General features: G+C 36.2%; 3 protein-coding genes and 1 long non-coding RNA gene across 6 annotated transcripts; 3 read left to right on the forward strand and 1 right to left on the reverse strand.

Moving 5' to 3' along the window:
- The first annotated feature begins 1,288 nt into the window (after window positions 1-1,288).
- Window positions 1,289-5,053, forward strand: LOC147280421 (putative F-box protein At1g44080). 3 transcript variants are annotated; one of them, XM_086252691.1, is made up of 3 exons: window positions 1,289-1,739; window positions 2,078-2,172; window positions 3,634-5,053. In XM_086252691.1, the coding sequence occupies exon 3, from the start codon at window positions 3,667-3,669 to the stop codon at window positions 4,873-4,875; it is 1,209 nt and encodes a 402-aa protein (XP_086108817.1). In that variant the 5' UTR covers window positions 1,289-1,739; window positions 2,078-2,172; window positions 3,634-3,666; the 3' UTR covers window positions 4,876-5,053. The 3 variants fall into 3 exon arrangements, with proteins under 3 accessions (XP_086108817.1, XP_086108816.1, XP_086108818.1); XM_086252690.1 differs by lacking the exon at window positions 2,078-2,172; XM_086252692.1 differs by lacking the exon at window positions 2,078-2,172 and having other exon boundaries at window positions 3,787-5,053.
- A 338-nt stretch (window positions 5,054-5,391) lies between these two features.
- On the reverse strand, window positions 5,392-11,435 carry LOC147280422 (PHD finger protein MALE MEIOCYTE DEATH 1-like). The gene is made up of 7 exons (XM_086252204.1): window positions 11,177-11,435; window positions 10,371-10,620; window positions 9,253-10,273; window positions 9,081-9,098; window positions 8,596-8,658; window positions 6,625-6,858; window positions 5,392-5,484 (listed from the first exon to the last, which is right to left on the reverse strand). The coding sequence occupies exons 1-7, from the start codon at window positions 11,433-11,435 to the stop codon at window positions 5,392-5,394; spliced, it is 1,938 nt and encodes a 645-aa protein (XP_086108330.1).
- A 2,418-nt stretch (window positions 11,436-13,853) lies between these two features.
- LOC147280423 (uncharacterized) lies at window positions 13,854-18,815 on the forward strand. The gene is made up of 3 exons (XR_015123384.1): window positions 13,854-17,609; window positions 17,696-17,754; window positions 17,889-18,815. It is a non-coding gene; the product is annotated as an uncharacterized LOC147280423 (long non-coding RNA).
- Window positions 18,816-20,474: 1,659 nt separating this feature from the next.
- On the forward strand, window positions 20,475-21,956 carry LOC147280424 (putative F-box protein At1g44080). The gene has a single exon (XM_086249441.1). The coding sequence runs from the start codon at window positions 20,743-20,745 to the stop codon at window positions 21,949-21,951; it is 1,209 nt and encodes a 402-aa protein (XP_086105567.1). The 5' UTR covers window positions 20,475-20,742; the 3' UTR covers window positions 21,952-21,956.
- Window positions 21,957-23,176: the final 1,220 nt, after the last annotated feature.

Raw genomic sequence — 23,176 nt, forward strand, 5'->3', positions numbered from 1 at the left:
TACTTTATAATATTTAAGATGAGGTATACCTCAATGGAAATGACTTGTATATATATATGGCTTATTATTTGAATTGCCTCCTGACTATAGTTCGAATTCTCAGATCACCTCTTGAAGTTTTGTTTGTCTCAGTTAACCACTTGGGCTTGTATTCGGTGCCTCAGTTTACCCTAATGATCATGTCCGTCTTAACAACCGTTAGTTATGCTAACGTGTCATGATATTTTTTCTTTTCCCTTTTTCCTATTTCTTCAAACTTTGGAAATTCACCAAAAATACTTCCGAGTTCTGAAAAATCTCTCGAAAATTCCTACGGACTTGTGAGACTGAGTACTGTGTATGTATGGCCTCAAAACTTTATTTTGATCTCCATAATTTTTATGAAAAATCCAACTTCCCAAAGTTAAATTTTGAAAAATCAAATAATAGTCTAAAATAATTATCCAACTTCAAAAAGTCATAACTCCATCATCTCAACTCCAATTTCAACGAACCAAACATCGTTCAACTCAGAAAAACAAGGTCTATGCTACCAATGCCTAACCTTTAGTCACTTGGTCTTTAGAAAGATTCATCAACTTAGAGAAATAAAACTTAATTCTAATTAAACAAACCGAAAAATAACATACTGAAAATTCTAGGGTCTCAAAGTGGTCCTTCATATTTACCATCACACATCAATCTTTTTGGCATTTTTTAAGGGTAAAAATCGAATGAATAAATGTAACAACTGGTCCCAAATTTCATTAGGAAATTGGACTTCTTAAATTGTTGTGGACTTAAGAAACGCATAAGAAAGTTAAGTTGTGGAACTCATAAAAGTTTTCTAAATTAAATTAAAGACAAATTAATATTTGGAGATTCTTGGATATTATTACAAGGTTATAAGGATTTTTGGGGAATTAATTTAAGTCATTAAAGATTTATCGGAATTATTGAAAATTATTTGGAAACAACGAAACTAAGTTGAATAAATTTTTGGACATGATAATAATTTTGGAGTGTGATTGTAAATAATTGAGGGTGTAAGGATTTTGGAGAAATCAATCTAAGAAATAAACATTTATGTCCTTAATGGAAATTTGGACTTTCAAGGAAATAAATTGAAATGTATACATGAAAACAACGATTTCTGCATGGTTAAACGGAGTTTGAGTTCACGAACCTGTAGGTGAAGACGGATCCTTTATAAACGTGTGTCGGAGGTTATTTTAGATTTTTTTGACTTAAGGGCTTTTAAAACTTAAAAAAAATCAGATTTCTCTCTGAAAATTCTATAACTCTCTCTCTCTCTCTCTCTCTATAACACTCACTCCCGCACTCTCTCTCACTCTCACTCTTCCTTCTCCCGCACCCACCCCTGCGCAAACAGCGGCTAGCACTGCAAGTCTCGCCGCCGGCCACCACCCATCGACCCAAAGCCACTGCGCGACCCTCTCTTGCCGGCGCAGACCACCCGCCAACGCCCCTGGCAGCCCAGCCTCCGCGCGCACAGGAACAACCCAGAAAACCCAGATGCCGCCTCTTCTCTCTGCGCACAGCCCAGCCTGAAAATCCTCCCAAGTCCGGCCACCGACCCACTCCACAGACGCCGTCCATTTCCCTCAGCCCCTCCTCCAGTCAGCCAACATCCCGGCACGCGCGAAAACAGCCCCCAAACCCGCCGGCTTTGTCCTCCAATTTCCGGCCAGTTTTTCATCACGAATTCTTCAATGTTTTAGTGGGTTTTTCCCCTTGAGGTATGAGCTTTCATTTTCCCTATTGAAACTGCTATTTAAATTGAGTTTTTTGGAAATTAAAATTTTGGGATTAGATGCTATTTCGGGATGCTCTAAATTTTTGGATTTTAGGGCTGTTCTTGTGGTTAATTTGGCAAATTTCTTCCCTAGGAGACCCTATTAATGCTTAAGTTTGAGAAATTAAATGGGTTCTATTGAAGTCGATTGTTTTTGGCTAAATTAGTCTTGAAAACAACCAATTTGGGTGGCATCAGTGGTGGTCTCGTTCTTCCCTGTCATTCTTGGAAATTAGATTTGTTTTTAGATCGATTTCTGAATTGGTTGTGAATCTTGGTTAGGTCGGTGGTTGTTGGAGGAACCTGTATGTGTTTGGACAGGAAATTGGAGATCTTGCAGCTACCAAACTCACTTTAGGACTAATTTTCCGAGCAAGGTAAGTCTTACGCAGATCCCTTTTAAGTTTAGGATTGTTTAGGAGTGGTGGTTGAGGTTGGTTTGAACCGAGGGGTCTCCGGGGTGAAGGAAGAAGTGTTTTTGGGGTTATTTTGAGTTAGTGTTTAATCGTTGTGTTGATCGACAGACAGGAGGGACGTTAGGTTTAACATACGCACGCATACTTTAAAGTCTTGAGTAGGGACTGACTTTTGTTTTTCTGAAATGTTTTATACATTTGATAAATTCATTTCTTGACTACATTGAGTTTGAATTTAAGCTAAAAGATTTTGAGTTAGAATTTGGTTTTTAAATCTTCTTTCCTAAGTTTAAATTGATATTTATGGTTTATGCATGACGATCTAAATAAGTTTTACATAATATTTTGAGGAAATTGATTTGAACTAATACATTCATCATGTTGGGTTTATTTTCATTGGAAAGCATGTTTTAAAGAATTTGAGGAACTTCATGTATATTCGAAATATTTTGTTTTACGCTTTTGAATAAAATTAAATGTTTCTATTTGAAGTTGGTGGTGGAAAGTAGAACCTTTATGGTTTTGCGTATTCAAGTTTTATGGACTTATGTATTGAGATGTTGTGGTTTGAACAAATGCATCTTTTTGATGAGTTTGGATTTGCTAAAGAAAGTTTTGGAAGGATAACGAAAGGATTTGAGAGTAGAGTTATATATATATATATATATATATATATATGATTTTGTTTAGAAGGATTTATAGAAAGAGGTTTTAAACCACTTTGTCAGTACCCTCCTCTTTATCAGACCGGCTCTGCACTTGTCTCGAGATTTCTCGACGGTGTATGACCGTGTGATGGAGGACAGAAGGATAGGCTGCTGTCCAGCTGTAGTAATAGGGCAAAAACCACAGTAGAAAGGAAAATCCAGCAATAACAGTAAAAAAGAGAGAGAATAAAGCTATAGATTCAAAGTTGGAACGTAGATAGATGAGTTCTAGGGTTTAGGAACCCAAAAGAAACTCTCACATCAGAAATCTCTGAATAATATTATGCCAAAAACTGTCTATTACAACCTAAGCCTTAAGCTTACATAGGAAAACAATTTCCTCAATTGACTAGGAAAACAATAAATCTTAGCTAACTAGGAAAACATAAAGTAAAATTACCTTAAAGACCTAATGAAATAAGGAAACTAGACTCTAAATCCAGCTAGGAAATAAAAATTAAAAAGCTACTAAAAAAAATAATAAGTCTTGGAACCCTAGGAGATGCTCGTGCATCATTTATTTTCTTGTTCATGTTAGGTTATGATCGATTTCCGTATTCTTGGAGGATTTGTTTTCATTATAAAGAGAAGGGGCCACTTGTTTACTGTCTATCTTGCATCAGTTAATAATAATAATATATATCAAACCATTCTTTCATTGTTGTTCTTTAATTTCTTGTCCCTGTGGTTTGGCTCTTCCTTTAATTTATCGTAGGAACATTTCAAGGCTGCTGTTACCTTCTTCAGTATGAGTAGTCCCCTATCTGCAGAATTAGAGTGGACAAATCTTCCTATATTCCTTCTTTTTTTGATTCTGGATAAGTTGTTGGAGCCCATTGACCATGTTCGTTTTGCTGCCGTTTGCAAGGAATGGCGTTCTCTTGCAAAAGACTATAATCATACAACGCAGCGCTGGCGTAAAGTCCTTCCCATGCTTCTTGTCCCTACTGAACCCGAAGGTAAGCAACAACTACTGTACAGTGTTTCTCAAGGAAAAATCTACAACAAAGATATTCAGTTACCAGTCCCTAATAATAAGAGGTGTCGTGGCTTTAGCCATGGTTGGTTGGCGACAATAGATGGCCTCACCATAACTCTGCTGAAACTTTTCACAAAAGCACACCCCATTCATCTCCCTCCATTGGATGCCATAACTCACCGGGCCCATGAGCACCAGCACCACGAAGATATGGTCCTAAAGGTTATTTTGTCCGCTGATCCCACTTTGAATCCGGATAATTACATGGTTATAGCAGTACTTTACCATGCCTTTTTCAGGTTGGCTTTCATTAAAAGAGGACAGACATGTTGGACTTACATCAATGAGGAACAAAGGGGCAACGATCTTAATGATCTTACTGATGCTATATTTTATAAAAGTCAAGTCTATGCAGTTGGAACAGTGGGAATGATTGTGTCACTTAATGTTAATAGCAGTGCACATCTGCCAGAAATAAAGATACTTGCACCTGAGAATTATAGTTTGTCGGAACCTTATACTGTTATGAATCGGTCATATATTGTGGAATCAACCAAGGGAGACCTATGGCATATTCAAAGATTTGTTAAAAAAAAAACATCAGAAGGCCTCAACACCAGGTTTTGGATTGAGAGCTTCAGAGTTTACAAGTTGGTATTCGACAACAGAAATGAATCCATAATGCAGAAAGTTGAAGTCAAAAGCCTTGGAGGCGAGGCTCTGTTCCTGGGTGACAATCAGTCGGTCTCTGTTTTGGCTTCAAACTTTCCCAAGTGTCAGCCAAATTCCATATACTACACTGATGATTTTATAAAATTTAGATGCTTTTCATGTCCTCCTTTTAAGAGACCATGCATTATGGGTATCTTTAATTTAGAGGACGGAACCAGCACACATCTTCCTTCTCCAAATCCAAGATTGCACTTGCAAATACCACCATCGCATTGGATTGTGCCACCCTTCAATGGACTCTGCTAACAATCTTCCTGTAATTTGTCTTAGGCCGTGATCTATTTATTACTCTAAAGGCTACTTGTTTTGCCTTTTATATTGATCAATTGGTGTGTTCATTTTGTTTTATTTAACTTATTATATTATTAATGATGTATTTTAGTATTATGTTTATTGATCAATGTGAGGATGCGCTTTTATTTGATGGTTTGCATTTGGTTTTGTATTATTTGATATGCATACTTAGTTATTTCATTTCATGAAAAATTTCAAATTTGGTTTTGTATCAATGTGTCTGCAATGCAAATTGCAAATACCACACCGGATTCCAAAAGAAATCAAATGTTTCTTCTCGTTTGAAACCAATTGCAGATGATATAATCCCATTAAAGTGACATGAATGACAGTGGAAACATAATGATTACGAATGAATGAATAAACGAATTTCAGGGGAATATGAAAGCGAGATTAGGAATCATTAATCACCCAAAAACTAAAAACAGAATTCACATCAGTCGTATCAAATCCAGATAAATGGAGAGCTCAAACAGATGGAAGTGCATGTTTATGTCTTAGTTTGTTCAGCACATCAGTCGTATCAAATCCAGCATTGTCACAGAGTTGTCGTGGGATAACCTGCAACATAGTGGAACACTGGTAATTATTGCATTCCTTACTCTTCATTTAAAGTAAAAATATATCATTCCCTTTTAAAGTAGGAAGAGAGTAGGTATTCTTTCCACTAGTTGCTTAAGAAAGCCTCAGCCTTTATAGTTTCAGAACAGAAACATCAACATATCATGCCTCTCACAATTCAAACAGCTGAGAACCTTACACTGGTTATCTTTTATAGAAAGATGCTCCATAACAAAATTAATTCAATGCTAAAATAAATATATAGGCATTAATAATATTTTGTAGCCCCAAACAGTAGTTAAACCAATCTAACTCTTAAGTTAACAGAAACATCTCTAATGCAGTTCTTGAAAAAGATTCCAGAAATATGACATTCAAAAATACATGGATAAGCCAAGACAAGTCTTCCTTTAGTAGCCCCTTTTGCTGCCTTTAGAAATCAAGATTATGCATCCTGACCTGAATTGATCAGTTGTTTGATTCCGATCAAAATCAAAAGAATGTGCCTTGAACCAACCGACCATACTTCTCCAACTGAGATAGAGAAACTAGTATATACTATTCTCAAGAAAGCAAACTGTGTTATTGAACTGTGTAATTGATGGCTTGCATGATTTGTATAATATCTGACTTGTACCAAGATATTCTGCCTCGTGTATACTATATATATAGTAAACCAAGATGTAATTAATGTTCAAGCTCTCATTTCCTGCCAACACCATTTGTTCACTCAAAATTAAAGAAAATAATAATAATATTTTAAAGCCCGACATAAAATCTTCAAAATGTCATCAAAAGAAAATGATGATTTAACATTAATAAGCTTGCTATCATTACAGTGAAAACAACCAAAACAAATCAATACCTTCATATCCCAACAAAAAAGCCAGAACAACATAGTGCCAGGAAAACTGGCTGAAGCAAAAAGGGGAAAGGCAAAGAGTAGGAAGGAGGGAGATGAGAGAGAGAGAGAGAGAGGAGGGGGGAGGGGGAGGGAGGGAGAGTCCGAAGCAACAAAAGATAGTTTAATTTTTGTAGTGAAAGAAGACATGAAATAATAAATGTAAAATAATCGTTTCATATAGGCAAAAAACTACTTTTCATATTGGGGTTTTCGTACAAGCCATACCAAGGATATACCTTGAGACGATCATCATTACCAAAGGCAATAGCAGCATCCAAAACCATTAATGCAAAGACCTCCTTTTCTCCACCAATGAGTTTTGAAGTGAGAGTTGTAGCGAAACATTTAGCTAGTCGGGTTTTCTTTTCTTCAAGGCTATTCCCTCGATGCTGACAGCGAGTTCCATAGAGCTTGCCACGATAAACAACAGATACAGACTTGGTATCAGAAGAGAAGGTGATGCGTCGGAACTCACCCCATCATTCTACAAGTATCAGTATTTATCATCAGATTGAATATCAAGAAATGGAAATCATTTGTCTTTGCAATATGAAAGAAAAATACTACATGGACCATGCAACTTAATAATCCGATTAATAATGTGCCTGCAATGCAAATTGCAAATACCACACTGGATTGAGAGACACCTTTTGCTTGTTTTTATTTCTCTGAAGATTTTGCAATTAAAAGAAAATATGCACATATATAAACAAAACCAGGGGATGGATTTGGAGGAGTGGAGGAAAACCCATTTTTAGATGTTTGATATCATCGTCACTTTAACAGCCATGATATATCAAAGGGCAGCAGGAAAACCAAAGAAAATAAATGCTTGTTTGGAAGGCTGGAATTACCTGAGATTGGAATGGGCGGCATTGGACTTTGGCGGGGGGCATTATTCTTGGGATGGGCTTTAATTCCTTAATCTCGACTACAACAGTATCAGACATCAAAAAATCTGGGGACTGATGCGGCATGCTCTAGACTAACCACCTGCTCCAATCCAGAAGGAACAGGCACAATACAGAAAACACAACTGCAGATTCTCGCGGATGCCCATCATGAATAACAAAATTTTGATCATTCCGCAAAGTCCTTAAAAAATATATGATTCTATTTCAACTACCACCTTTGGCAAGGAGTAAACATAAGATTATCTTAAATATAACTAGAACTAAAAACTAAATCCAAATTACAACATATCCACCACAAACTACTCGACATAAAACAGCATCACACATAAAAAAAGCTTTGGCGACTGATGCAACATGCTCCAAACAACATCTAACTACCTGGTCCAAATAATTATTACGAGAACTTAGTGGAGACAAATAGAGAAGAATGAAAACATGCATATGTAAAATGAGAGAACATTTCTTTGAAATTTTTGATATGGATAAATCCAATTGTATTTCTAATTTTAGGGCAACTGAATCAATTATCCTAAAATTAAAAATGGAGTGAAAGGACTGAGGAGAGTACCCTCCGTTCTTCATTACCCAAACTTTCTTTAATCACATCCACCTCTATAGAGTGCTTCAAAAGGATACATCCACCACCAAGTACAACCATTAGTCATTCATTCAACTTCCTATGAAAATAGGAACAGAAAGAAGCTACCTCTATTACATTCAAAGTATCTTCAATACCATATTATACATTGATACTACAACACCTCTGGGATCGAATTTCTAACCATCCAAGTTCCTTAATCCATACATTAAAAATACAAATGAGTATATATAGTCAGCAGTCAAAATGGTCAATATCCTAGCAACCTAAAGGTTGATGGAAATTCCAGGCAAAAAAAAAAAAAAAAAAGTTGATGGAAATTTAAAGAAAATTGAACATGTGCATTTGGGGCTCTCCAAAGATTTCATTTTTATAGTATTTTGGTACATTGAGAACTAGAGTGAAGTGAAAGCAAGGACACAAAACTGAAGATGATTCCAAAAATTTCTCATAAAGTGTCCATCTTTGCATTTCTTTGCTCCCCTCCCATTATAAAGATATTAAGAACCATATAAATCTACATGGTATTAGAAATGGCCTCCCTTATGATTATTAATCTCTGCATAATCATTCAACATAGACCCCTCTCTTTAAATTTTTAAGAGTTCCCATGTAAAAGTTGAAAAGAAAAAAAAAGAAAAGAATGACCTTGACTCTAGAACAAGTAAACTCACCTAGAACAAAGATAATCTGACCTGCTCCCATCCCCAATCATACATATTTCTCTGAGATCCATAAGATAAACATTTCTGAAGAACCTGATGAACAAAATTAAACTTAAAAAGTTTATTTTGGGATTTCAATAAGTGCTCAAAAATAAATCTCTTTGGAAATACAACAAAAGCAATTTTTCAAATTTTATTCATCTCTGGCACATCACATGTAATTTAACAGAGATTGCCTTACTGTTGTTAAGTGTACAATATAGCACTCTTCTAGCTTGCGGATAGATTGCCATATGCAATGAGCTAGCTTGCAAATTGCCCTAATCCTTGCTTTCGCACACTGGTGCCAACAGCTGATCCTTCTACAATATTGAGTTCCAAACATACAGCAGAAAACTTCCCATTTCAAAAACAATGGAGAGAAAGAGAGAGGGGCAAAGGATACAGAAAACAACGGACACATTTTCATTGAATAGTTCGTCACTTTTACAAGCCTGCAAACTCAAACATCTTACCTTAAAAAGCTCAAACATCTTCAGTACAAGAATTAGAAAGATCAATAAGAGAAAATGTTCCTATCAGAACCAAGCATCATCTGAAACTGTGTGCTAGACCTTAAAAAGCTTAAACACGATCAATATCAAAAAGAGACATAGACAAACTGCATGCTGCACATGCATAGCCAACCTCTGGGTTATCCAGACAACAACGAGTGTGCACTAGGTTGTTGAAGCGACATTGTTCATGATACTGCCCATCATCTGAAAGTCTTCCAAGACATGGTAGCATTTCCTCCCCATCATCTGATACTGTGCCACAGTGGCAATTCACTGCTCTTCGACCATGGGTAACCAGAAAGGTGTCTCCCGATCGCAGTGCATCATGACTGCACTCTTCTGTCAATAGTGGAAATACTTTGATAAAGTACTTAACATCCAACAGATTTCTAGAGTGCTCTAGTACAGATTGGAAAAATTCATGTCCATTCCCCCTCAGAACATGCTCATACAAAAAAAGCAAGTCAGTGTATGGATTTTCTCCAGGAGCTTGAGCTGCCGGTGGGTCCTCAATTTTGTATTGGTAGGCCTTTCCTTGTCTTCGACGATGCACAATCACATCCTCAATCAGCGTGTTGTCCATCTTTTTTAGCACTGTAGCATATATTCCACCGGTATGATGAACATTTGATAGGAATTCTGTTCTGGTCATCCAAACCCTGTCTTGTGTCTTCAATATATTGACGATCCTCACTGCTATATCTAGTTCTTTTCGGTTCCATTTGTCCCCCTCAGCAGCAACATCATATCCATCTCCTTCAGCAGCAACATTATAACCTCCAACAGATGCCCTCATTGCTAGCATTCTTCTCTCCTTAGGAGGAAGACCAAGTCTCATGTGTAGCATCATTCTCAACAAGTCACCGACTGTCAAGGGTTTGATGTCACCCTTCAACTCATACTGATGAATAATTGAGTCCAATATGTTGGCACTGCCCTCATCTGTTTCTCTCAGGGCTTCGATCACTTTGCTGAGTTTTAGTTTACGCAGATATGAAAGGGATTCTTTGTAAGCTTCTTCAGTAATGGAAAAACCCGCACGCCCGAATTTGTACCCCCACTTCCCAAACCAGGAAACTTTGAAAGAAACTCCAAGGAGCAGGCGGAGGTGCATTGAAAGCTTAGTTGACAAGTCTCTGACACTGATTTGCCTGCAAATTGAGTGTAGCACATTGAATGTGAGATTTATATGAATAAGTCAAAAAAATCTTTGAACTTTTGTGAAAATGAATGGAAAAAGCCGTTTACCTGCAACGGAGTTTGGTGCAAATCCGGTCCCATAGGGACATGGCTTCTCTGCCATAAAGAAACTTAGAACCCCCATGAGTGCCATTGAGGCAGAGTAGGTGACCCATTCCATTTGAGTGAAAGAGTCCACGTAAAATGGGTTTATAATAGGGATTAGTCAGAAATGAAGCCTCTAGTAGCTTCCTCCATTCATCTTCGGCAGGGATGATAAGGTGGTAGGCTGTTTTACACACCAAATCACCCCTCCAGCCTAGAATGCATAAATATTATGGTGAGACCCTGCTACTCGAAAAGGAGAAATTAAGCTAAAAAAGAAAATTAATATCTGCAGTACCACCAATACAAGATGTTTGCAGTGCGCAGGGGAAATCATCATATTAAAGCAGCAACAACAAAAACAACAAAAAGATTACAATTTGTTCAAATGGAGGACTAGTATTACAATAAATTGCTAGAGTTAAAACTGGTAAAACAAAAAGCATAAACTCATAGAACTAGGATTAATCAATACAATTTCTAATTACTAGTATTACAATAAATTGCTAGAATTAAAACTGGTAAAACATAAAGCATAAGCTCATAGAACTAGGATTAATCATTAATCAATACAATTTTTAATTACTAGTTTTACTCATAGAACTAGCAATTTATTATAAAGCATAAACTCAGGAGGACTAGGATTATCACTCATAGAACTCGTATTAAAAATAAAGCATAAACTCATGTTAACTTCATATCTTACTATCTTAGGGTCAAACAAAAGTAACCAAGAACTTCAGAATAGAGAAGAAAGAAATCAAAGGTACCAGTTTGGGCACAGTCATGACAATATGGGTGAGGAGAGGTCTGAACATTTTCTTCAACAATGTAGAGCGGAATAGTGAAGCTCCTGTTCTCCTGCTTCAAACAAACACGCCACAACTGCATCCCTGGAGCTTCATGGTCCTCAATTCGCTGGCAACACTGTAAGAGAAAAGCCACGACATTTGCGTTGAAACCTAAACCTAAATTCGAAAGGGGGAACTCATCGTTACAAAACTCATTCAAGTTGAAAGAATTTTCCATGGTTGCTCAGTTTCTTGACTCGTTCTTGGTCGACTCGGAGTGTTTCTCTTTTTGATTCTTGGAGGGAAACTCGGTTACGCTTATATTGTCTCCCGCTCGTGTGGGACGTGTGGCATAATATACTTAAACCATTCAAGGAGCCACACGTGTCATCCTTATTTTTGTTTTTGTTTTGTTTTTCCCCCTTATGCACTCTATTAAAGCCAGATAAAACGGGGGATGGGTTTCACTGAAAACTTGGATTATAAAGTGTTCGATTTTGGTGGGTCTCGGCGAGTACCCACCAGCTCCGTCGCCGTAGTGACCATCGCTCGAGCCTACGGTGGGTAACCTTGACTCTACTTTAACTTTGTTGTTGTGTGGGCCCGAGTTTTGTTACTTAGGTTTTCTAGTTTGTTTTCCTCTTTGTTTGTTTATTATTTGTTTATTACTTTATTTACCTGCATTTTGTTTATTCTGCTCGAGACATGTAATAGTAAATTTATGCACTTTTTTTTTTTTAAGTTTGGTTTCCTTTTTCTTTGTATGTATTATTGGATAGGCTCATAGGCATCCTCCCCTCTACTTAGTTATTGCCTTTTGTAATTCTCTTCTAGTTAAATTGTATTTTAGCATTATATATGAAACACTTTTATTCCATATGCATTCTTACTTATTGGATATCAAATTGGTGAACATTACATCAGATGTCATAATTAAAGTTTTTGGATATTAAATTGACCTGTGTTTCATTTATTTTTCTTTTTTCCCTGTTTTATTTATGAATCAAAGAATGACTAATACAACAAGTACTTACGCTTTTATGTTCTTTTTTGCTGTCTGAGAACAAGCACTTAGGTTCAAGTTATAAAACATTGACTCCCCCTCCCCATTCCAAAAGTTTTAACTAGAGGTCCTTGGATGATTAACCAGAGGTCTTTGGAATGATTAACTAGAGGTCCTTAAGATGATTAACTAGAGGTCCTTGGGATGCATTTTGATCCTGATGCTCTTAGGAAATTGGCAAGTGTTGTGGCTAACTTGTTAACTAGAGGTCCTTGGGATGAATTTCTTTCTTTACCTCTCCCTCTGCTGGGGAAATTTTCCAAATGTGTGTAGAAATTGATATCCCTAAGCCTCTGTGTTCTCATGTGGATCTTGATGGGAAGTAGATTCGTATTGAATATGAGGGGTTACTTCAAATATGGTATGTTTGTGGAATGGTTGGTCCACTCTAGGCCTTGATTTTCCTGTTATGCCTGGAATTGTGAATAGGGGGAGGTTCCCATGTAGGAGAATTAATGTTGCTCAAGTAATTCATATTCTAGTGGATGGAGAGAATGACAGTGTGGCTTATGGAGGCAAACCTAAACTTGGTCCATGGAGCCATGCTAACAAAGGGAAATCTGTTTCTGAGAGTAAGAATGTAAAAAGCAACAGTGGCTCTTTGAAATTCTCAATTAACAAGTTGTTGGTGATGAGGCTGAGAAGGACCTGTTGTTGGGGGTGGAATTTTCAATTTTAGCACAAAATCCGTGGGGACAAAAAAAGGAGAGCAGGGGTAGAATGAGAGGGTTTGATAACCAAAACAGCAGAATGACTCTGGGAGATATTTCAAACAAATCTAAGGATGTGGAAAAGAGTACTCGGAATTCAATCAAATGGACTAGGTACTGCAAAAACTAAGCCAAAGTGGTGACCAAACAACCTCAGGTGGAGACTAGGGACTTGAGACTAGGGACTAGGGAGAATTCTAAGACTGTTCCCTCTAGATGAAATTTCACATCTACGCTGATTCGTAAATTTATGGATGGTGACCAACCCCTTCTACTTTTCCTATGGCGGAGGTGGATGCCAACCATGGTCGTGTGTAAATCAGAAGTCAATCTAGATTGCTGCAGAAATATCTGATGCTCTCCTGCCCTGCTGTTGGTAGAGCTTTCTGCCTAAGCACATCTTTGTCTTGCCACACACACACTCACACAAATTAATGTAATTGACCTTGTGTTCTGGTCATATATGGGTCAAGAATCAAGATCACTTTAACCTAGTTCACCATTAATTTGCTCTTTTCCCTCTCCTTCATCAGGTACCTTTTGAAATCCTCATTAGTTTCAGCACTGCCAGCATTTACCTTGAAACCGAGGTGCGTTAAGTGCTTATCTTCTAATCAGAATTTTATATTTACATTTCTAATTTTGGAACTTAGGTGTAATCTGCGGATGTGTCTGTCATCTAGTAGCATGGTTACATTTCAACATGTTAATAATAATAATAATAATTAGTTCAATGGTTTCTATACTTAATATTTTCTTATGTCATAACGATTGTATGCTTATCCTAGATTATCAACTTTCCAGTGCCAGTGATTTGGGTGCGTTCCAGAAACTCTTGATTGATCAGCTAACATCCCCAAGGAGGAAGGTAAGAAAAGTTGTATAAGATGTGAGCGGGTTAGAGCAATTTTTTCAACTACATGCATTTATGCTAAATTGAGCATTTTTATTCTTTTTCCTAGTCTAAAGATTTGTGTCTTATGGCTATTTTTTTGTTTTTTTTGTTTTTTTTTTGGTGAAGATTTGAACAATTTTTTTATTGAAATATTCATTATGGAATCAATATTCAAGCCTTTATTTTATTCATTCATTTTGATATTTGGTGCTGATTTATCTAGTTGAGACCTTTAACTAATATGAGAAAATGTATTAGCCGACCGACCGCCTGACCTTTATCTTCTGTGTTTAAAATCTCCAGTTCTAGTATCTATCTCATTCTGTTTGTTTTGCTCTTCAATAATTGTTTATTCTATGTAGTTGTTAATCTGTTATCTATTATAAACATTTACCCCTCATCTGATGCTCCGACTGGTAATTCTTTTGTTTGCAATTCAATTCATCTTTGATATCATATTTGCAGAAGAAATTTGTTGATGTTTTCTGTAACATTGGTTGCATACCTTCCTACCAAGGGAAGTGGGAAGCAGTTTGAAAAGCAGTAACTTCTTGGTTTGGTAAGAGTGATGAGTAATGACAATTAGGTGCTTGTACTCTGGTGCTGAAATTTCGAAAATAGAGCTGAGATAATTTGCTTAACTGGAGGGGTATGATGACAAACATGAGAACCTTAAGCCTTTTAGATTTGAAGTGGTGGGACCAAACATGAGAAGCTCAAAGAGCTAGTTTGTGAAATCTGCTTGGAATAAGGATGCTCATCCTGTGGTAAACAAAATCCAGTCCTTTACTACTGATCTTCAGGAGTGGAATAGTAATGATTTTGGTATAAAATTGATAGTTGAGGGGTGGATCTTTGAAGAGGAATCGGAAGTGGGAAATTACTAGAGTACATGGGAGTGAGACATGGCTTCATAGAAACATGGATCAGAATAAAATATTCACTTAGGAAAACTACAAAAGACAGACTTTGGAGATTTACAAAGCCAAAATTAAACTGAAAAAACAAAAGTATAGGAATTAATACTGTCATGATTTTAAAAAACTTTTACGAGTACTAATATTGTCATGATATAGGTGAATGAAAAATGTTTACTATTTAGCTTTTTGTTTTTGTGGAAATAAAATAATTTTGTTTTTTTGACAGTAGTGAAGTGAGCTGTAATCGCACACCATTGCGAAAATCCAGTTATTACGTGGCAGTGCCAGTATGCTTCTCACACTTATGTATATATTGACATTTTGACATTAGCTGTACCTGCCTTCGCGCTCAGCTAAAATACTACCGACCTTATGTACCAAAAACATAAAAACACTACTGCTGACATGTCCAGCCTGATGCAGTCGCAGCTCTTCTCCAAGACTCCACCACTGCGTCTCCAACTCTCCATCAAGTAAATCACTATAATCTCCTCCAACTGTTCAAAACCAAACGAAAATCACAAGGTTCTGCTTTCTCTCTGATACAGTGCAGTGCAGTGATTTTGGTTTTTTTTTTTTTTTTTTTTTTCTGAGAAAACTTATCTTTATATCTTCTATTTGATTTCTCATGGATGGTTTTGTCTGTTTGCTGAGAAAGACTTATCTTTATCTTTGTTCTGCCCTTGATTTATCTGTCACAAATTTACAATCATGGATCTGACATGAATCGAGATTAGAAAATGGTAACTTGGAAACAAATTATAGGGCGGGTGAGTATAGTGAGCCAGTGGGGATACCATTAGAATTTCTCTAGATAGTATTTTTAAGAAAGTGTTTCTGAGTTGTCCTTGGGCACTCATCTAAGTTCTTATCGAAACAATACATTACAGAGTTGAAATTCTGCAATCGCAATAATGCTATTGGGTCTTTCTTACATGAATTAAGCAATCAGAGAATATCTAGGGAGACATGTTATTGAAAATAACATTGTGTGAGAACATTTGCAGGATAGAAAATCTTTGGACATCAAAGTGACACTATCTAAATCAGTTTAAAGTGATTTTTGAAAAGATATTATTAATTTTATCTTATGGGTTGGTTTAGAGTTGCTCAGGTTGATTCTTGTAAATTTATTACCAATTTTCTAAATATTGTTTGAGTAAAGACAAAAATGACAAACAGTATTGTGTTACCAAGCATGCTTTGGTTCTTTTGCTATGTAGCAAAAGCAGATTGCTTGTTACCAAACATGCTTTTCACTTTTGTTGTTACCAAACAGTAAGCATCAACTGCCATCCCACTTTTGTTGTTCAATCAGTTATACTAATTTAGTAATATGGTTATTGGTTGAGTACGCAAAAATGAAAAAATGAAAAAATTAAATCATTTATGTTTTTGTGGTTGGTTGACAATTTAATGTTAGTCAAGAATTGTAATTCAAATGTGCATCAAACATGCATAAGCTTTCTTCAACCAATTGACGTCAAAAGAAAACAAAGACATTGTTTTGATTTAAGCATATGGTGTTTTCCTCTTAGAGATCTTTGAATATGCTCGAAGCTTGATTGCTCATAGTGTATCAGGCGGAGTAGTTTCATTCTTACAGTTGAGAATGAGTTGTCATGGCTACCTGTTTCTAGACTGTTCTGTTCTTGAAGTCCCACATAAATGCATCAACTGGTGGAGCTTGTTTGAACTTTTTCAATCTTCATGGTAAGCTTGAAAACTTCATTTTATAGTTTAGGCAACACTGAATGAACTATACGGTTGGCTCTGTCAGTACGCTCTATACCTTATGGGTGGTTGCAATTTGTTTTTGGTGATACTTAATTCAAAACTTTTCTGTTAAGGACGTGGTGATTTATTGAGTGCTATGGTATGCTATTTATTTAAAGAAGTGACAACATAAATTTGACATCTTTAAACATATTTTAGATTTGATAAGAGCAAAAGGATTCGTGAGGAAAGCTGACTTACCAAGGAACTGCCTCTTGAATATTTTAAATGATGATTCATTCCACTGTTTGTCCATATTAGAAGGTTGTGCTAATGTGTTATATCTAAAAGCACAAGGATACAGGATGAACCCTTCCTTGCACTTGCAAGGAAACCTAACTGCTCAAGTCAAAACAGTGCTAACAAAGTTCAGAAGATCTAACTTACATTTATTATCCATTGAAGTGTTGCAGCAGATCATTGGAATATTTTAAGTTCAAAATATTGGAATATTTTAAGTTCAAAATATTATCCATTGAAGTGTTGCAGCAGATCATTGGAATATTTTAATTATGTTGTTTGTGCCTTTCAACAAGTAATGTGTATGAATCATTGGACTTCTCCAATGCATGTTGCTGAGGTAAATGGTTTTGCTCTCATCTGATATATTAGTAGCAGACAAGAAAGAATGTATCAATTTTGTAAACATTATTTGCTCAATTGGAGGGGTGTGATGGCAATATGCCATTAGAGGATGATGATGATGCTCATTCGGTGAATGCAGACCCTAGCTAACTTTTGGAGGGCTGGCATTGGTTTCTGATTTTTCTGCTTATCTTTGGGGTTACTTCTTTTTTCTGTTGAATTCATGAATTTGTTATACTGGAATGTAAGAGGGGCTGGTGGGAAGAAATTCTCTGGAATTTTTAGAAATTTGAGGGCTCAATGTGGCTTTAATGTGCTTGCTATATTTGTGCCTAGAATAGGTCGTCAGATGGCTGATAGAGTTGGAACAAGCTTAGGCTTTTCTCAAATTGAGTTTGTGGATGCAATTGGCTTCTCAAGTGGGTTTTGGCTTTTGTGGGATGATTATAAAGTGAAGTTACAGGTTATTTCTTTGATGCCTCATACTTTTACTGCTATTAGTGTTTGGATGGTGTCTTTTGTGTATGCTAACACCTGCCCTGGTATTAGAGACAACTTATGGAGCCATCTTGATGGATTGGCTAATTCTCGCTCCCTACCTACCTTGGGTGGGTTATTGGGGACTTGCTTTTAGTAAATGCCCTAGCTAAAAGGTTTCCTATGTACAGTAGGTTATTTGTTTACTTTCTATTTTTTTTATAAAAAGTTTAATTATATATTTATTGTTTCCTTTTCATGTTAGGTTATGATCAATTTGAAAGATTGGCCACATATGTCAAGCAGTCTTCCACTAGTTGGCTTTGTTTCTATTCTCCCAATAAACTTCTTCCATATACGGGATGGCTCCATTTTGTAGAAGATTGGTATAACTATTTGCCCCATCTCTTTACTGAATTGAAGAATCTTTACAAGCTCATCCAATCACCATGATGAAGAAGCATAGTTTGGTGAAAGAATGAGAAGGTACATCTTTGACTCCTCAATGCTTTAACAAGTTCTGAGGGAATGGACTTTCCCCTCTCAAGGCTTTGTCATCTTTAAAGGTGCCAATAAATCTATGGGGAGGGGGTCTCATAGACAAGGCATCTTCACCAATGATTTTAAACTTACAGTCCTAAGGCCATGAGGTTTCCTCCAAACCTCTCTAAATACTCCCTCATATGCTCAAAATCAAGGTAACACCATCCATGGCTCCAAGTTTGTTTACTTGACTTTTATTTAAACACCTTACTGACTTGATTGTTGGAGGACCCTTGGCCGGAGCCACACCGGTGCTTTCTTTCCTGCAAAGGTATTTCTTATATCTTTTTTGTAGGATGTATAGGTCAACAAAGTGGCGATTTTATGCTTCAACAATAATTTCTCATCGGTTTTAAAGGATGGAGTATATGTGTTGGAAGACACTAATAAAAGTTCAGTAATAGTTTTGCACATTCTTTGTTATAACTTCTTTGTCAAGGATGCAACGTTTTCCTTTAACACTACTATTGCCTTTGGTCAATAGTAGTCTCAATTTGGTCTTTGAATTTTAAAATGATTTTTTTTTATTGCAAAATTTAAAATATATGATTAACTTTCTCTTTAAACTAATGTTTTAAAAACTTCTAGATTTTCCAATAAAAAATATGGCTGTCAAGGGCAATAAATGAATAATCATTTCCATAGTCCATAGTTTTCTAATTGATACCCCATAAATTGTGGCCCGAGTTTCATTTTAGTCTCTAAATTTCAAAATGTACTACATAATTTGACGCATTTGGATTGTCAAACATCTAATAAGAAATTTCATACTTATAAGAAATTCTTTCTTCAAATTAATAGGTATATTGTAGTGGCGCTCATATTCAAATTTTATAAAGAATATCCAAAGCGTGATTAAAAAAATGAACCAAATTATTGAACTTTGCTAATTTAATGTACATTTTAATCAATATTGTACTTGATATATTGAAATTCTTTTTAACCAAAACATTCAAAGCGTTCGCCATTGACTCATGTGCATGTGAAAATAATAGTCCTCAGTCATATTAGATGGAAGAAAGATGGGAGAGATGAAAGAAGATAATAGGATTTTCTGCCGAAAGGTATATAATAAAGCAAAGTTGTCCTTTGACTCATTTGCAATCCACCTCTTTTCATTATTACCCTTTTCTCCAATACCTTACAGCAGAAGGATTCAAAGCATTTTTGCTTCAGCTGCATAATTTTTATGAAATTGCATCCTAATTAAACATCCTTATATATATATATATATATATATATATGCACAAAAGGAGTCCTTAAACATATAAAAAGACATCACCGGCAAAAAAACATATAAAATGACAATCAAATTAATATCAACGATTCACAAAAATATAATATACAAATATATATATATATATATACAGAGCCGATCAAGTGCGGACATTCGCAATATGCGAACGCTATATCTGATTGTTAGATCACTTCTGCTTATCTGATTCAACGGTCAGATACGGCATTCGCACGATCCTCACTTGAATCGGACCGTATATATATATATAAAAAATTTATCTAATAACACAACAAGAGCCTTTTGGAAGTCCCAAGTCCAATTACATATATTGTCTGCCCAAAACACAAGTACCTACTCTCTCTTCTTTTTTTTTTTATTATTTTTTTTTTTATTAAGGCATAGAGCCACATTTATTGAATGGACTTCAACCAAACAGAAAACGTCATTCTGGAGGAACGAATTAAGCCAAACCGGCCCTACCGCCTCCCAAGTGAAAGACTGTTTACAACTTAAGGAAAAACGAGATGGGCCACAACATTACAAGTACGTGGAGTAAACACAATAGAAATAACTTGAAAATGAACCAAAAACTGTTTAATCTCCATCACCATCGCACCATCAGCACTCAAACATTCTTCAACTGCATTGACTTCCTTAACGGCCGCATCACATTCCACAACAACTCGAAGGAAACCCCGTCGCAAACACATCTGCAAGCCAAGGAGGATGGCCAAGAGCTCAGTTGTTTTAGGCTAGAAACAACCCACAATAGGCGTGACAGCAGCAGCCTGCAATCCCCCATCATGGTTTCTCACCACTGCCCCAACTCCCACGAGCATATTCTCCACTTTCGTCGCACCGTCAACGTTAAGTCTCAAAAGATCCCCTTCCGGCGGACACCACACAATCTTAGGAAATTGAAAACAATTTCCTCAATTGACTAAGAAAACAATAAACCTTAGCTAACTAGGAAAACATAAAGTAAAATTACCTTAAAGACCTAATGAAATAAGGAAACTAGACTCTAAATCAAGCTAGGAAATAAAAATTAAAAAGCTACTAAAAAAAATAATAAGTCTTGGAACCCTAGGAGATGCTCGTGCATCATTTATTTTCTTGTTCATGTTAGGTTATGATCGATTTCCGTATTCTTGGAGGATTTGTTTTCATTATAAAGAGAAGGGGCCACTTGTTTACTGTCTATCTTGCATCAGTTAATAATAATAATATATATCAAACCATTCTTTCATTGTTGTTCTTTAATTTCTTGTCCCTGTGGTTTGGCTCTTCCTTTAATTTATCGTAGGAACATTTCAAGGCTGCTGTTACCTTCTTCAGTATGAGTAGTCCCCTATCTGCAGAATTAGAGTGGACAAATCTTCCTATATTCCTTCTTTTTTTGATTCTGGATAAGTTGTTGGAGCCCATTGACCATGTTCGTTTTGCTGCCGTTTGCAAGGAATGGCGTTCTCTTGCAAAAGACTATAATCATACAACGCAGCGCTGGCGTAAAGTCCTTCCCATGCTTCTTGTCCCTACTGAACCCGAAGGTAAGCAACAACTACTGTACAGTGTTTCTCAAGGAAAAATCTACAACAAAGATATTCAGTTACCAGTCCCTAATAATAAGAGGTGTCGTGGCTTTAGCCATGGTTGGTTGGCGACAATAGATGGCCTCACCATAACTCTGCTGAAACTTTTCACAAAAGCACACCCCATTCATCTCCCTCCATTGGATGCCATAACTCACCGGGCCCATAAACACCAGCACCACGAAGATATGGTCCTAAAGGTTATTTTGTCCGCTGATCCCACTTTGAATCCGGATAATTACATGGTTATAGCAGTACTTTACCATGCCTTTTTCAGGTTGGCTTTCATTAAAAGAGGACAGACGTGTTGGACTTACATCAATGAGGAACAAAGGGGCAACGATCTTAATGATCTTACTGATGCTATATTTTATAAAAGTCAAGTCTATGCAGTTGGAACAGTGGGAATGATTGTGTCACTTAATGTTAATAGCAGTGCACATCTGCCAGAAATAAAGATACTTGCACATGAGAATTATAGTTTGTCGGAACCTTATACTGTTATGGATCGGTCATATATTGTGGAATCAACCAAGGGAGACCTATGGCATGTTCAAAGATTTGTTAAAAAAAAAACATCAGAAGGCCTCAACACCAGGTTTTGGATTGAGAGCTTCAGAGTTTACAAGTTGGTGTTCGACAACAGAAATGAATCCATAATGCAGAAAGTTGAAGTCAAAAGCCTTGGAGGCGAGGCTCTGTTCCTGGGTGACAATCAGTCGGTCTCTGTTTTGGCTTCAAACTTTCCCAAGTGTCAGCCAAATTCCATATACTACACTGATGATTTTATAAAATTTAGATGCTTTTCATGTCCTCCTTTTAAGAGACCATGCATTATGGGTATCTTTAATTTAGAGGACGGAACCAGCACACATCTTCCTTCTCCAAATCCAAGATTGCACTTGCAAATACCACCATCGCATTGGATTGTGCCACCCTTCAATGGACTCTGCTAACAATCTTCTCCTTCTAATTTATCTTACGCGTGGTCTATTTATTACCTTTAAGGCTACTCCTTGTTTTGCCTTTTATATTGATCAATTGGTGTGTTCATTTTGTTTTATTTAACTTATAAGATTGTTAATGATGATATTTTAGTTTTATGTTTATTGAATAATGTGAGGATGCACTTTTATTGATGGTTTGCATTTGGTTTTGTATTATTTGATATGCATACCTAGTTATCAAATTTTATGAAAATGTCAAATTTGGTTTTGTATTATTTAATAGGAAACTGTGATTTCTATCTACATTTTCACTCCAGACTATTAGATAGGAAAACCTAGGTTGAATAGCATCGTCAACAGGGAGTACTTTTGGTAGCTGGCTTTGGTTTAAGAGCCTGAGTATTGCATAGATGAAGAGCCTGAGTTTAATAGCTTTTTTTTTTTTTTTTTGGCATTCTGAGTTTAACAACTTAATTAAACTGAAATTTCAGATTATATCTTTGGTACACATCCATCATTTATATGTTTTCTTGCTGTAAATTTAATAGGTAAATCTCTCCAACAGCTGATGCTTAATAATTTCAACATCACAATACAATAAAAAACTTGCACCTCATCTGTCAGCTATATTTCTTCCCAGAGGACCCAGACGAACACATGACCTACTTATTTATGTACGTAATTAAGTTTTCAAATTTTCTTCTAAAGCCATTGAATATTACATTACAATACCTTTGATGGGTCCATGACCCCACCTTTCATTAGGTCTTGCACCTTTGGCCAAACTGAGTAAGAAGAAGAAACTTGGTCATTTCTTTGCTTGGCTCTTTGGAGCTTGTTGTTATCCTGGCTGCTACAGGTAGCATGGTTCTTTATTGTTTAATCATTCATTTACCCAAAAATAAAAAATAAAAATAAACATATAAAAACTTTGTAACTGAATAAGAAGCTATCTTCCCAAGTCCAAACTGAGTTTGTCAGTTAAAGCCAATTAGTCCACTGAGTTCTTTTCGATATGGATACTTAATTTGCATGATTGTGTCAAATGTATACATGCCTTTTGATGGACATAACATGAATTTGCTTTAATTAGCATGGCTTCTAGAAGTCTTAATCAGTTCCTAACTTCTACATCAACATGTCAAGTTTAACAAATACTAGCATGCATATAATCTGCCGTTTGATAACATTCTCAAGGGACAATGCATGAATTTTAGTCACCTAGGGGCCTTCC

The sequence above is a fragment of the Dryas octopetala genome, chromosome 7, assembly GCF_963921425.1.
Source record: "Dryas octopetala chromosome 7, drDryOcto1.1, whole genome shotgun sequence".
Classification (NCBI taxonomy): domain Eukaryota; kingdom Viridiplantae; phylum Streptophyta; class Magnoliopsida; order Rosales; family Rosaceae; genus Dryas; species Dryas octopetala.